This window comes from Nycticebus coucang, chromosome 7 (assembly GCF_027406575.1).
Source record: "Nycticebus coucang isolate mNycCou1 chromosome 7, mNycCou1.pri, whole genome shotgun sequence".
NCBI lineage: Eukaryota > Metazoa > Chordata > Mammalia > Primates > Lorisidae > Nycticebus > Nycticebus coucang.
This window is the reverse complement of record NC_069786.1, coordinates 55,696,366-55,709,438: the sequence shown is the minus strand read 5'-3', so window position 1 is coordinate 55,709,438 and position 13,073 is coordinate 55,696,366. Positions and strand designations below refer to the sequence as shown.

General features: G+C 40.3%; 1 protein-coding gene across 6 annotated transcripts in view; it reads left to right on the top strand.

Moving 5' to 3' along the window:
* The window catches only part of ITGB6 (integrin subunit beta 6), a 160,452-nt gene that overhangs the window by 141,065 nt on the left and 6,314 nt on the right, over nucleotides 1-13,073 (top strand). For all 6 annotated transcript variants that reach the window (XR_008381307.1, XM_053598067.1, XM_053598066.1 and 3 more), the window contains 3 exons: nucleotides 110-207; nucleotides 5,753-5,872; nucleotides 10,837-11,003. Coding sequence is in view for 5 of the 6 variants with exons in the window: in XM_053598067.1 (XP_053454042.1) it covers nucleotides 110-207; nucleotides 5,753-5,872; nucleotides 10,837-11,003 (385 nt within the window). In the remaining variant the exon portion in view is untranslated. The remainder of the gene's footprint in view (nucleotides 1-109; nucleotides 208-5,752; nucleotides 5,873-10,836; nucleotides 11,004-13,073) is intronic.

Below are 13,073 nucleotides of genomic sequence, written 5' to 3'. Positions count from 1 at the left end.
CCTATGAGACCCTCCTATAGCACAAACTGCAACAACAGTAAAGCAATATTCCAGCTGTGTATCTGTTCTCCACCATGAACTGATGTCAACTGTTGAATACTGTCCATAGGAGCTGCATTGAATGCTACCTGTCTGCAGATGGCCAGCCTGGAGAAGAATGTCTGGACAAGTGCAAACTAGCTGGTGCGATCATCAGTGAAGAAGAAGGTTCTGCTTTTCTTAAATTGCCTTTGTTTCCTTCACATAGTTCTTGATAAATCAAGGCCATTTTTATAGCTCGACCTTATATGTACTGGGGCATTAACTCACTCACATTTAAGAGTAAATGCATTCTATGAGCCTAAAAATTCAATGGCCTGGGACAGGGCAGGTGCAATTTAAAGTCGCAGCTGTTTAGACCTCTGCTCTGTTGGCAAGTTGGCCTCTGCTTAACAAATACAAATTGCAGAGAATTCCAGAACGCTTTATTCTTCAAAGTAGAAAAAAAAAACAAAAACAAACAATTGAGGAAATAGCTAAATGTTAGCCCCCAAACCTGAAATCATCCTCTGTCATCTGATTGCCTTATTTCAATGTAAGACAAAGGCAGCTGTAGAGCATGGGTCCTGATAGCAGCTCCCAGGTACTGGGCCAGATGGTTTCTGGTAAGTGGTCAGTGGCCATCCCTCACGCCACAGGCCTTTACTCCCAACCTTCCAAACACAGGCGTCACGTGACCATCCTTAATTCCATTTGCTTCATCCCCAAAACACAAGAAGGGCCTGTTGTTACCTTTAACTGCTCTTGCTTTCATCCTTCATTTTAAATTTAATTACTCAAAATCAGATTTTTTATAATGGCAAAATTTCACCTCAATTATTTAGCTTGTATTTTAGCTGGGAAGCCCATTTAAAAAATGGTTTGTGAACTTTAAAACAAAAAATAGGACTGACTCTTCCTAAAGGGACGGTCTAGGAGAATTTGGTTTCATGTCATCCCAAACTCTCCTCATTACCGCACTGCTCAGGTAGCATTGCTGCTCGGCATGCCTTGGAGATGTGGCCAAGATGTAACTCAGGTGAAGGGAAAGAATCGAGACAATAATTTATCACCCTCTAGGATATGTGTTTTAAATAGACGGAATTAGAATATGGAAGTTAATTTGTTTCCAAAGTCGAAGAAGTTAATGACCTTTATATTGTTTCAAAAATAACTTACACTGTTTCAACATTGAGAGTTCTGTCTGCACGATTGAATTGCCCTAGATGGCAGGACAGGATAAGTGCTCATGAAACCTCTCATCTGTGCTTTTCTGGTGACCAAAGATAAACATGCCAAATAGCAATAAATTGGACAAGATGGTGTGTGCCTTACACTAATGCCACAGGTAAGATATATTAACACACGGAGGAAGGCGGCGTTTGTGGACTGTGCACACGTGTAACTCATGCAGAGTCTCAGCATAGCTTTTGGGGCTCATTTTACAGCAAGCCGTGGGGATATTTACCAGCTGTTTCTGAGAAATGAATAAAAATTGCAGAAAATACCCTGCATATTACTAGGGCTCAATTCACTAGCAACATGGGGAACATGATGTGTTGAGTGCAAAAAGGATAAACCCATAGAAACATGTAAACCATCATGGCTTGAACTGTGTAGTTACTCTATTTAAGTATGAAATTTTCTGAGATTATCATAAATGCCTGGATTTAAGAATACATGGGCTCCAGTGGCATTTAAAATATTTACATTATTCTTTGTATATATTTGACTAAATTCACTTCAAAATAGGGGGATACAACTATTTCTAACCCAGAAATAAAAAATAATCATTGGGTTACTAATACAGTTTAAAGCACTAATCTGTATGAATTTGAAAGAGAAAAATATATTTATCAGACTGTGATTTTAAAAGCCACTTTTAAAATGAGCCCTTTCATAAGTCCTGTTTCGAGTTACCCAGTTATTTCATTGATTGTACCACCCTGATTTCATCACACCATATTGGTTCCTCCATAGGGTCTTTTAGCAAAACATCCTCCCCCCAACAAGGTCATGGATATTAAAATAAAAGAAACCTGACTTTACAATCCCTGTGAACTGTTCCTCAGTTGTGCTGTGGGTGACTTGGGCGGACACATCTGAGGACATGATTTAACCTCATTCATTCCATTCTACTGAGTTACGCCTTTAATTTATGCTAACATTGTTACCCAAAGTGTATTTCATGGAACACTAGTTCAGAAAGAATCAAATGGAAAACAACTCCCAAGGTCATATAAATTTTGGAAATGGGAAACCAAGATTTTTCATTGTTTTTATGCATATTAAATGTGCACTGTGAATTATTAGGAGTGGCAAGGGGAGGAATTAGAGTAAAAAAGGATTTCCCAAACTTATTTGACCATAGAACCCTATTTCCCCCCCTTGGGAAACTATTTTCTTTGAGAACTGCTAACTGATGCTGGAGCTGAGGTCTTATGTGCACAGTTGTCTTAACTCAGTTTTGTAGAAGTTTTGTATTTTCTACGTCCTTCCTGGACCTTCCCAGACCCCGCCTCCTCAATCCTATTCTCACATATCTTCCTTCCCTACGTGTGATTTCATGGACTGCCAGAGACCTCATTTTCCTTGTATTATTTCATTTTCATTGTATTGCTAGAGGAGCAATTGTGGGCATTCACAAAGGACAGTGAAAAAGAAAAGTCCATCTTTATGAACAACAAAAGAAAACCTTAGCAACTAATTATGCAAATCTTAACGTGGCACAGTTGATAATACTATTTCAATACCAAAACACTACAGAACAGGCTACATCTAGAGCTGTTAGCAGTCATGAAAAGGAGTGGTGAAGTAATTAAAGCAGTACAGGAGCTGTGACTTGAAGATCATATGCACTGTTCCATTAAAACTTTAAGTAATCCTGGCAAGTAAAGTAAGCCTCCCTGGGCTTCAGTGCACCTGTTTGAAAGAAAATTTTGAAAAAAAACAAAAACACAAGATTAATATTACTGAACGCAGTATGATAAGCCATCCACGTATTTTCTACCTGAGAATAAAATGTTCCATTAAATATATTCAGGGCGGCAGAATGAGCCTGCATGGTCATGGCAAGAGGGGGCAGGAAGGGGGAAAACATTCCAGTCAGAAAAAGCATAGTCCCCAAGACTCCGTGGATCGCAGTTAACTTGAGCAGCGCTATAACAGGAGGTATGGTGAAGGCCGTGTGAAAATAACCAAAGGGTGGATTATACAATGTGCAGCCAAATGCATGAAATAACAGAGTTCCCAAATCTTTAATCAGAATCATCTTCTTTTTTTTTTTTTGAGACAGAGTCTCACTTTGTAGCCCTCAGTAGAGTGCCGTGGCCTCACGGCTCACAGCAGCCTCAAACTCTTGGGCTCAAGCGATTCTCTTGCCTCAGCCTCCCAAGTAGCTGGTACTACAGGCATCTGCCACAACACCTGGTTATTTTTTTGTTGCAGTTGTCATTGTTGTTTGGCAGTCCTAGGCTGGGTTCAAACCCTCCAGCTCTGGTGTATGTGGCAGGCACCTTAGCCACAGAGCTACAGACACCAAGCCTGGAATCATCTTCTTAATGATTATTAAACAGCTAAATGAACATGTTCCTGTACGTACCACCAACTGCTTAAAACATAAGACCCAGGACTGGGTCCCCAGAATTTGTATTTTCTTCTTCTTCTTCTTTTTTTTTTTTTTTTAGAGACAGAGTCTCACTTTGTCACCCATGGTAGAGTGCCATGATGTCACAGCTCATAGCAACCTCTCAACTCCTGGGCTTAAGAGATTCTCTTGCCTCAGCCTCTGGAGTAGCTGGGACTACAGGGACCCGCCACAACACCCAGCTTTTTTTGGTTGCAGTTTGGCTGGGGCTGGGTTCAAACCCGCCACCCTCAGTATATGGGGCCAGTGCCCTACTCACTGAGCCACAGATAGCCCTGGGTAGAGTGCCATGGCGTCACAGCTCACAGCAACCTCAGACTCCTGAGCTTAAGTGATTCTCTTGCCTCAGCCTCCCAAATAGCTGGGACTACAGGTGTTCCCCACAACTCCCAGCTATTTTTGGTTGTAATTGTCATTGTTTGGCAGGTCCAGGATGGATTCGAAGCCACCAGCTCTGGTGTACATGGCTGGCTCCTAAGCCACTTGAGCTACAGGTGCTACCCAGAATTGGGGTTTTCAAAACTCCCAGGTGATTTAGATGGCTGTAAACATTTGGAAATGACTAGATTAGAATGATTTGTAATTAGATTTCTTCATATTCCCATACATTAGATGCTTCTAATGGTTTCAAAAACTGTGCACTTAAACCTATCATCTGAAATCTTATTTATAAATGTTTTACCAAATGTTTTACTGGTCCCTGTGTTCATAGGTAACGCAAGGTATACTTCTCATAGACCCTGTCAGGTTATCTTTAAATGCAAAAACAACAAATTAATATTTCTTTCTGTGGATATGGTATTTTTGTACCAAAAATGGGCTATGATATAATTTTTCTTTCAGAGGAATACATGTAGATTCTGTTTTAGTGACACTTTTTAAATTTTTAAGCTAATGAGAAAGGTTATAAGCCTAGAGGAGCAGGTCCAAGATTATCTGGGACAGTCCCAGTTTTAATATCCCACCTGCTGGGTTATAACATGCTAATATTGCACATGTCTTAAAAGTTTAGACTTTAGTCCAGTCATTCTACTTAAGGTTTCTGAAAAAGTGTTCTTAGCTACCATCAAAAATTCTCCAACTTAAAAGTTTAGAGAATTGTTCATCAGTTCTCTAAACCGTTAGCTTTTTGTTTGGTTTGGTTTTTAATTGGGGAAATGCTGCACAATTTTGGCCTAGGTGCTAGATCACTAGAATTTCTAATATAGTACTGACATCTTAGATTGGCCATTTTACTTTATTTTCCATTTCTGTGACATTTATTTTCTGCCTCTTGAATAAGCTCAATATGAAAAAACTTCATTTGGAAAATATTTGAGGGAAACTGGATTTTTTTTTTTTAATTAAGAAAAGGGCTATACTTTGGTGTGTGTCACACTTTATGGGGGCAAGACATGATTGCAAGAGGGACTTTACCTAACAATTGCAATCAGTGTAACCTGGCTTATTGTACCCTCAATGAATCCCCAACAATAAAAAAAAAAAAAAGAAAGAAAGAAAGAAAACGGCTATACTGAATAAGAGACAAACATTGATTCCACATTCCTTTATCTTTCTCCTGCTGGGCCCTGAGCTACATAACACTTCAGTCTCAGTTTGCCGATGTTAATTTATGTTTGTTGTTGTGCATACAGCCAACGATATTGATTATGCCACTGGGGGAAGGCCCCCTGTGAAGTATCAGTATCAGTTTGTTCTGTGCAAAATGTAATTTAGACGTCCTTCCAGATGCTCTCAGCAAAGAAGAACATATAGCCCCCTCGTTGCCACGATCAGGGCCATTCCATTCCTGTGACATCTGTGGGTTCCTGCCTTGAAGTGCTTTCACTTTATTGAAATCCTGCCCACATCAGTCTGAGAGGTACATTTGATGGTCAGTCCTGATTGACCACATCTGGAACTATTCTTCTGGAACTTGGGCAAATATTAAAATCTCAGGTGGTGGGGAAAAAACCTGTGCCTTTTGTACTCCCATTCTACATACAATTCTGACAATTCTCATTCACACATTAAGCTCACCATTTTGCTTAAAAAAGCAATCTCTTTTGGAATCTCATTTAACCTAATGAATGACTCCTTTATCTGCAGATTTCTCAAAGGATAGTTCTGTTTCCTGCTCCCTCCCAGGAGAAAATGGATGTCTTATCACATTCCTAATAACTACAGATAATGAGGGGAGACCCATCATTCACAGCATCAAGGAAAAAGGTGGGTGGCTTGCCTTTCATGGTCAGCAGAGTGATAGTGTGTGAGAGAAGAGAAAACAGCAAGAAGGTCACCTTGAGTAACTTGCCAGGAAAGACATTTCCAAGTTTTTGATAGAGTGCCTCTACTTTCCCAAGGATTGAAAGATAACTGCTAAAAGGTTTGATATGTTCCAATGTCTCTAATGAAGACCAGATAAAAGACAACTTGTATTTGTAGCAATCATCATCTCCCTGAAAGCTGGCTGATGAATAGCAGAAAGGTGAGCCCAATTAAATGAAATGTAAGGGACAGGTGTATCTTTAGGAAAGGCTGAGAGAGAGACGTATAGCAGTTTTTAAAAGTGAGTTTGAATCAGGCAAACCTTGCTTCAAATCCATTTAATAGTTCCTTGACATTCTGGAAGATCCTTGCCTCTCTAGGTCTCTACTTCCTCATCTGTAAAATGGGAAAGATAATAGCACTTTCTTCCAAGGGTTGACTGAGGATTTAACGGAATGATGTACTTACAATATGTGGCAGTGTAGAACTGACAAGTGATGGGTCGTTAGATGATAACGCTGGGTCAGAAGAGGCAGGGAGCAGCAGCTGGGGAGGATGTGATCTGTAAAGGGAATCCCAGGGTCCGTTGCTCCTGTGGATTTTCATCCACAAGAACTTATCAAGTCAGTCTGAGACATCAGAACCCCTCAAGTAAAAATTTCACATTCAGTGGAAAGAAAAGTTTACATTAAGTAGAGAAGGAAGTAGTTGAGAAGGTACTCTTGTTGAGAAGTTTCCAAATTTTAGAGGGTATCAGACTTACCTGGGAAGCTTGTTAAAAACGCCTATACCCTGAGTCAGCAGACCTGCTGTGTGGCTCAGGACTCTGCATTTTGGCCCTGGCACTTCTCACCCAAATGGTCCCAAGATCTCCTTTTGAGTGACTGCCTAAATAGCCTGTCTGTGCTCTCAGACGCCCACAGGTGCCTCACATTTTCCATCTCCCATTAATGATGTGTTTCTCTCTAAATCTGTCCGCAGAAGTGACAGCTGCATCAAATCAGACCTCATCAGACCTTGTCAGCAACCTCCTCCTCCCACAAGGAGCTTGCAGCCCTGGTTCTGTCTCAGACAGCAGTGGCAAGGGCAGGCTAAAAGGCAGCTGTGTGTTGTCTGCTTACTTAACCATGTACCAAAAAAATGTGATAGCAATGTGCTGATAAAACAGTAAGTTTTCAGTAATTTGAAACCAAAAGTATCAAATTGGCATTTCTTAGCATGACAAGCAAAGTAATGCCAAGCTAACCAAAAAGTAGGTTCAAGACATTAGAAACTAATCAAGAAAACATGTTCAGAAAAATAGCACATCACAGTGCTGAGGGACAGGGAGAGATAGAGGCTGGCACAGACCAAGAAATGCAAAGATGATTGTGAACTTGGCCTTGAAGCTCCATTGCACAGAGTGATCCAGGAGAGTTGCTCTTCAAAAATCGCATGTAAACTGACTTCTTTGAAATGCAAACATGAAATATATCTTAACAGCCAGTAGTTTAGGAGCACAAGGTGAATCCTGCTGTGCAAGGAAGAATCACTTTATAATACAGAAACACCTGCCTCCTCATTATCTGTTTCATGAGGTCAAATTCTCCACCTTGTGTGTGACTGTGCCACTGGTTTTAGCTATCTTCAAATCAAAACCATCCCTGCTAACACTGATTCTATTGAAAATATGAGTTCCACACAACAAAAATTTCCAGAATCAAGCTGGAAGTTGGGATGCTTTTGTATCCAGTTGACTTTTTTTTCCCCAGTGAAATATACCTTTGACTGATAAACGGCTCCTCATTAACAAACTGTTGTCTGTCCTTCTCTTCTTCCAGACAGTCTGAGTGGCACATCCACACACCATCCTTCAGAGTGTGCACAGACGCCGATGCCTTTTTATTATGGGATTTCATTAGTCCTATGCTTTTGTAGTCAGGAAGAGTGAGGGAAAAAATTACTTCTCCGAGACTTGCCAGTAGTCACCTGCCAGCTTCAAGAATGTCTCTTCCTCAAAAAATACTCACATTTTTGGGTAGGCCTGGCACTTCCAGGAGCCAAGAGAGGAAAACCGGTCCCCGCAGAAGTCAATAGTCCTTCCTCTCTCACAGCTTTAAGAACAGAGACTCCCATGGTGGCCAGTTGGAGGCTTGGGGAAAAAAGACAAAATGAAAAGGAGGAAGGAGTGGGGGAGGTTAATGATTCCCAGGTCCTCGAAACAAATTAAAAAAGGAACTGAGTGAAGAGTCACCCCCAGGGTGCTTATGGACACCGGCAAAGCTTCATTCATCTTCTTTCTTACATTCAGAGCCTAAGAGCCACATCAGAGTCAGGAAATATGAGTTGGGGAGCCTTCCTGGCTGGAAGGTAACCACCTTGCTAGAAGATTCCATAAAAGTGCATTTGTTACAACAATAGTAACATTAATAATAACATAATAAAAGCACTCATTTATTAAGCCAAAACCGTATGTCAGATGATGTTCTGTATGTTTTACATGTACTAATTCACTTAATATCCTTAACCATATATATCAGACACAACTATTTCTTACGGGTAAGGAAATTTTTGTCTTACAGGTAAGGAAATTGAGGCATAGAGACATTAAATAATTTGCTAACTCTTGCAGTAATTAAGAGCCTGAGCTGGTTGAGGAACACCGGCAGTCTGGCTTGGAGGCCATGCTCTTAACCACTGCACTGTACTGCCTCCCACTGGCTGGGCAATCATAATAAATACATGAATGGCAAAAAGATGTGTTAGATCAGCATCATCCAACAGAACCATTGTGCAAACCATACACATAATTTAAAATCTTCCAGTATCCACATTTAAAAGAAACCAGTGAAATGCATTCTGTTTACCATTCTATACAAAATTTTGTCATTTCAACAGATGATTAACATGCAAATTATTAATGAGATAGTTTACATTTTTTCCATTGGGAAAACTAATTGGGAAAAGTCACATTTCAAGTGCTCAATAGACGCGTGTGGTACAGCTTGGAAGGCACAGCTAGGTTAGATACTCGGTACTTCAGAAGTAGGTCCAGCAATAACCTGAACTTGAGGACAGAAAAAGAACAGTGCACATTGTTGATAGAGGCGACCCTCTTATCCCACTGACAGATACGTCTTCAGTCTGACCTTTTCAAGAAATATCAGAGTATGAAGAGTAAAGATCTCTATTGAGTGAAATCTGCTCTGGCACTTAGGCCAAAAATCTTTTCTTGAGAAAGGTACAATTCCCAATGACCTTAATTTCTTCAAATAATTATCTCTGCCAGTCTGCACCCATTCCTCCTTTATTTCCTGCTGGAGACCCCTCCTCATTCACATCTGACTGCAGGGTCTTAACAGGCTTCATCTTGCTTTGGCAGGAGCATGATACACCCCACCACAGGTATTTCTTAGCCAAAGATGCAGCTGGCATCTGTTCTCCTTGACATGAGCCTGTTACTTTCTTTGCAGGAGTGTTGCTAGCCTATTCGAGGCAGCCATGGTTCATTGCTATGCTAAAATACAGTCTTTAGATCTTCCTGCCATTATGGCTGTGTCATTAGCTCCTTTACTTCTTTCTGCATAATTTCCTTACCTGGTTTCTTGGCCAAAGAATGAAAGCGTGTAAGGCCAGGCACCATGCTGTGAGGGGGTCATTAGTCCCACTCAGACTCAGATCGGCTATATAGCCTCACCTTAAAAGCAGCATGACTAGTTTTATTAAATATCTAAAAGCAATAAAAGGATAAACTAAGAATGATTCATTTCCTTCCTAGATACCATGGATTTTGCCTTGCTTCTTGCAGAGGGAAGCAGATATTTAGTGATAATTTGTATGTGGGATGTTTTTCCCACAAAGCAAGAGGAGAGCTTAATTATAATATTTCATTAAGAAATATATCATTTCCTAGTATATCACAAGGATTATTAGTCATTCTTTTGTCAATGAGGGAAGGTACTGTGTAATTGCAAAATTACATTAATACCACCAATAGAGTCAAAATAGCATTTTAGAGGATATTTGACTTGAAAGGACCATACAAAACATCTAATTTCCCAAACTTCCCTGAAGATAAGACTTACTTAGAGTACCTTTAAAAAAAAAAAAAAAAACCTGTGGCCTCATCTGAGACTCCTTTAAACCAGAATCTTAAGGAGGTTGTCTAGGAAGCTGTGGGTTTAATAAGCATGAGCCCTTTGCTTATCATTCTCACCAGGAATGTTCAGGAAACACTGAACTTCGTTTTACAGATGAGGGTTCAGAGGCTCAGAGAAATCCAGGGACTTGATTGAATTCACACAGCTACTGTACATCAGACGGGACCTGAACCCACCACTCCAACCCTGGTCCAGGGCCTTTCCAGGAAACCATAGCACTGTATTGGGGTTCAACAGAATAAAACTAAAAGCTATCATTGTCTTCTGTCTGTTAAAAAGAAAAAAGGAGCAGCAAATAGTAATCTTTTCAGGAGATAGGTTGTATATAATTTTTAATATCTCCTAGATTACTCACAATTCAAGAAGATCCATGAAAAAGTAATTGAGTGTGTGCACACACATATTTCATTTCTACCTTATCATGTACTCAGAAGAGACCATCTTTAATGATAAAACTAGCGTCATGCTTGGTCCTTTAAACAGTCCACATGCATTGACTGTCACTCTTCTGGCTTCTAATGCTTAGGTCAGCCCTCAAGTGTGCATCCAGTTACTCCGAATGACTGCACTTCTCCTTACCTCACGTTCTTCCTTGAAGGAATGTAATGAAGGGCTACACTTTAACAAGTTACTCATTTTTTTGAAATTCAGCAAGATAAAAAGGTGTCAGAATTTGCCCCTGACTGCACAGAAAATGTGGACGGAAAAATCCAATAAGAAATGCCTTTCCTATGTCAAAACATTAATTGTACCACCTCCTTATCATAATTGTCTTTGTTTGCACAGATTGTCCAAAACCTCCAAACATTCCCATGATCATGTTGGGAGTTTCGCTGGCTAGTCTTCTCATTGGGGTGGTCCTCCTGTGCATCTGGAAGCTGCTGGTGTCATTTCATGATCGTAAGGAAGTTGCCAAATTTGAAGCAGAACGATCAAAGGCCAAGTGGCAAACGGTATGTGAACACTTAGGGCTACTCTGGGAGAAAGAGCCTGGTGGAAGAAGGGATTGGAGGGCTCAGCCTTCCTCTGCTCTAAAAGACAGTTCTATGTTATATTCTCTCTCTACCACTCTCACCATGACCCTAAACACTTTGATTTCTGTTCTGCATCAGAGACAAAGGAACCATGACTTGGACCTAGCTGGCCCTCATAACGTATTTTCTCTCAGTGCAGTGGGAACGGGCACCACTCTGAGGAGTCTCATTAAACTCTGCAGAAATACTTGTGACTGATGGAATGGGTTACAATACAAAGTGGAGAAGACTTTTTAAATACGATGCAGATAGTTTTTCATGAACAACATAAATTTTAATCAGCTCCCTGAAAAAAACAAAAGCCCAAAGTATCAACCCTTAACTACATGGACTCAACAGATAAAATTTAAGTGTCTTCTCTTCACGGGAGACAAACAGAAAACAGAACTATAGTTTTCTGTGTTTCTTTTCCACTAGGGAGATAATTACATTTCTAGAGATCCATAGAAACAATTTCATGGTTTTAATTTCATCTCTCTAATGGTGTGTCCAGCTATCTAATAGCAATTATCTTACATTGCTGATTCTAAAAACAGTGATATCACCAGAGAAAACACAGGCAAACACAATGCTTTGACGGGTGCATCAGCTCAAATAAATTGATGTTAACACTTTTATCTCTACGCCTACAGTGATAGCTTCAATTTCTAAAGCCAATGGAATTTTCCATTTTGAATAAATTTATCTTAATAAGCGATATTTATATTTTATGCAGTTATTTCAAACTACTCGTAATATATGGTTCAGGCCAATGGACAACGAAAATGTTCATCTATTTTAAATCTTCCTGCTAAAAATGCCTTTAGATACAACAAGCAAATGCAATGTGTGGATCTTCTTTGGAACAGTGCAAGTCTAAAAATAGGTTTTTAAGAACTACTGGAAAGGGCGGTGCCTGTGGCTCAGTCGGTAGAGCGCCGGCCCCATATACCGAGGGTGGTGGGTTCAAATCCGGCCCCAACCAAACTGCAACCAAAAAATAGCCAGGCGTTGTGGCGGGCACCTGTAGTCCCAGCTACCTGGGAGGCTGAGGCAAGAGAATCACTTAAGCCCAGGAGTTGGAGGTTGCTGTGAGCTGTGTGAGGCCACGGCACTCTACCGAGGGCCATAAAGTGAAACTCTGTCTCTACAAAAAAAAAAAAAGAACCACTGGAAAAAGATTGAAACACACTGGATATTAGAATGAGAGCAAGAAAGTATGGATGATTTGATTAGGTGTGATAATAGCATGGTGGCTTTGCAAGAAAATATCCATACTGTTTAGAGATACATACAGAAGGAGCCAGAGGACTTGAGGGCTAGAGTGTGCTTTGAAATAAGTCAGCCAAAAACAGAGAATGGATGGGAGGGATAGTTGCAGTAAGTGTGGCAAAATCTTGATAATTGTTGAATCTAGATGATGAGTTTATGGCAGTTTATTAAACAGATTTCCTCTTTTTGTTTATCTTTGCATGTGTCATAATTAAACAGAATTTTTCAGGAAAGTAAATTGTGGGTTTGCCATGAGGAGAGAATGTATCCATTCCTAACAGTATAAAATGCAACCAGACAGGTTAGTTTGGTGACTTAGAACACAGTGCTAATGAGGCCAAAGTTTTGGGACAGTTAACAACTTCCAATCCTATGGCCACGGATGTTATTTTTAACTTTAACCAACTGTTGAGCAAATGCCTGGCACTGGGGAGAAGGAGAACCAGGCAAAAAAAAGTGGCTAAGTTGGCACAAAAAGCGAGAGCAGCAATTGGCTGAATCACAACCAGCCCTGCAAAATAGTCTTGGCATTCCCATTTAAAAGGTGAGTAAACTGAGGCTCGGAGACCTTAAGGAACTTCCTAAATTTTCAGTGCATGCTAGAGCTGAAACCTTAATTGTTCATTGTACTTCCAAGCACAGCCTTTGGTTGACCCTTCCGGAAATAACAAGCAGGAATTCTGAAAACAAGCACTTGGGCGATTACGTGATGTGTGTCTACTCACCAGCACATTTTAA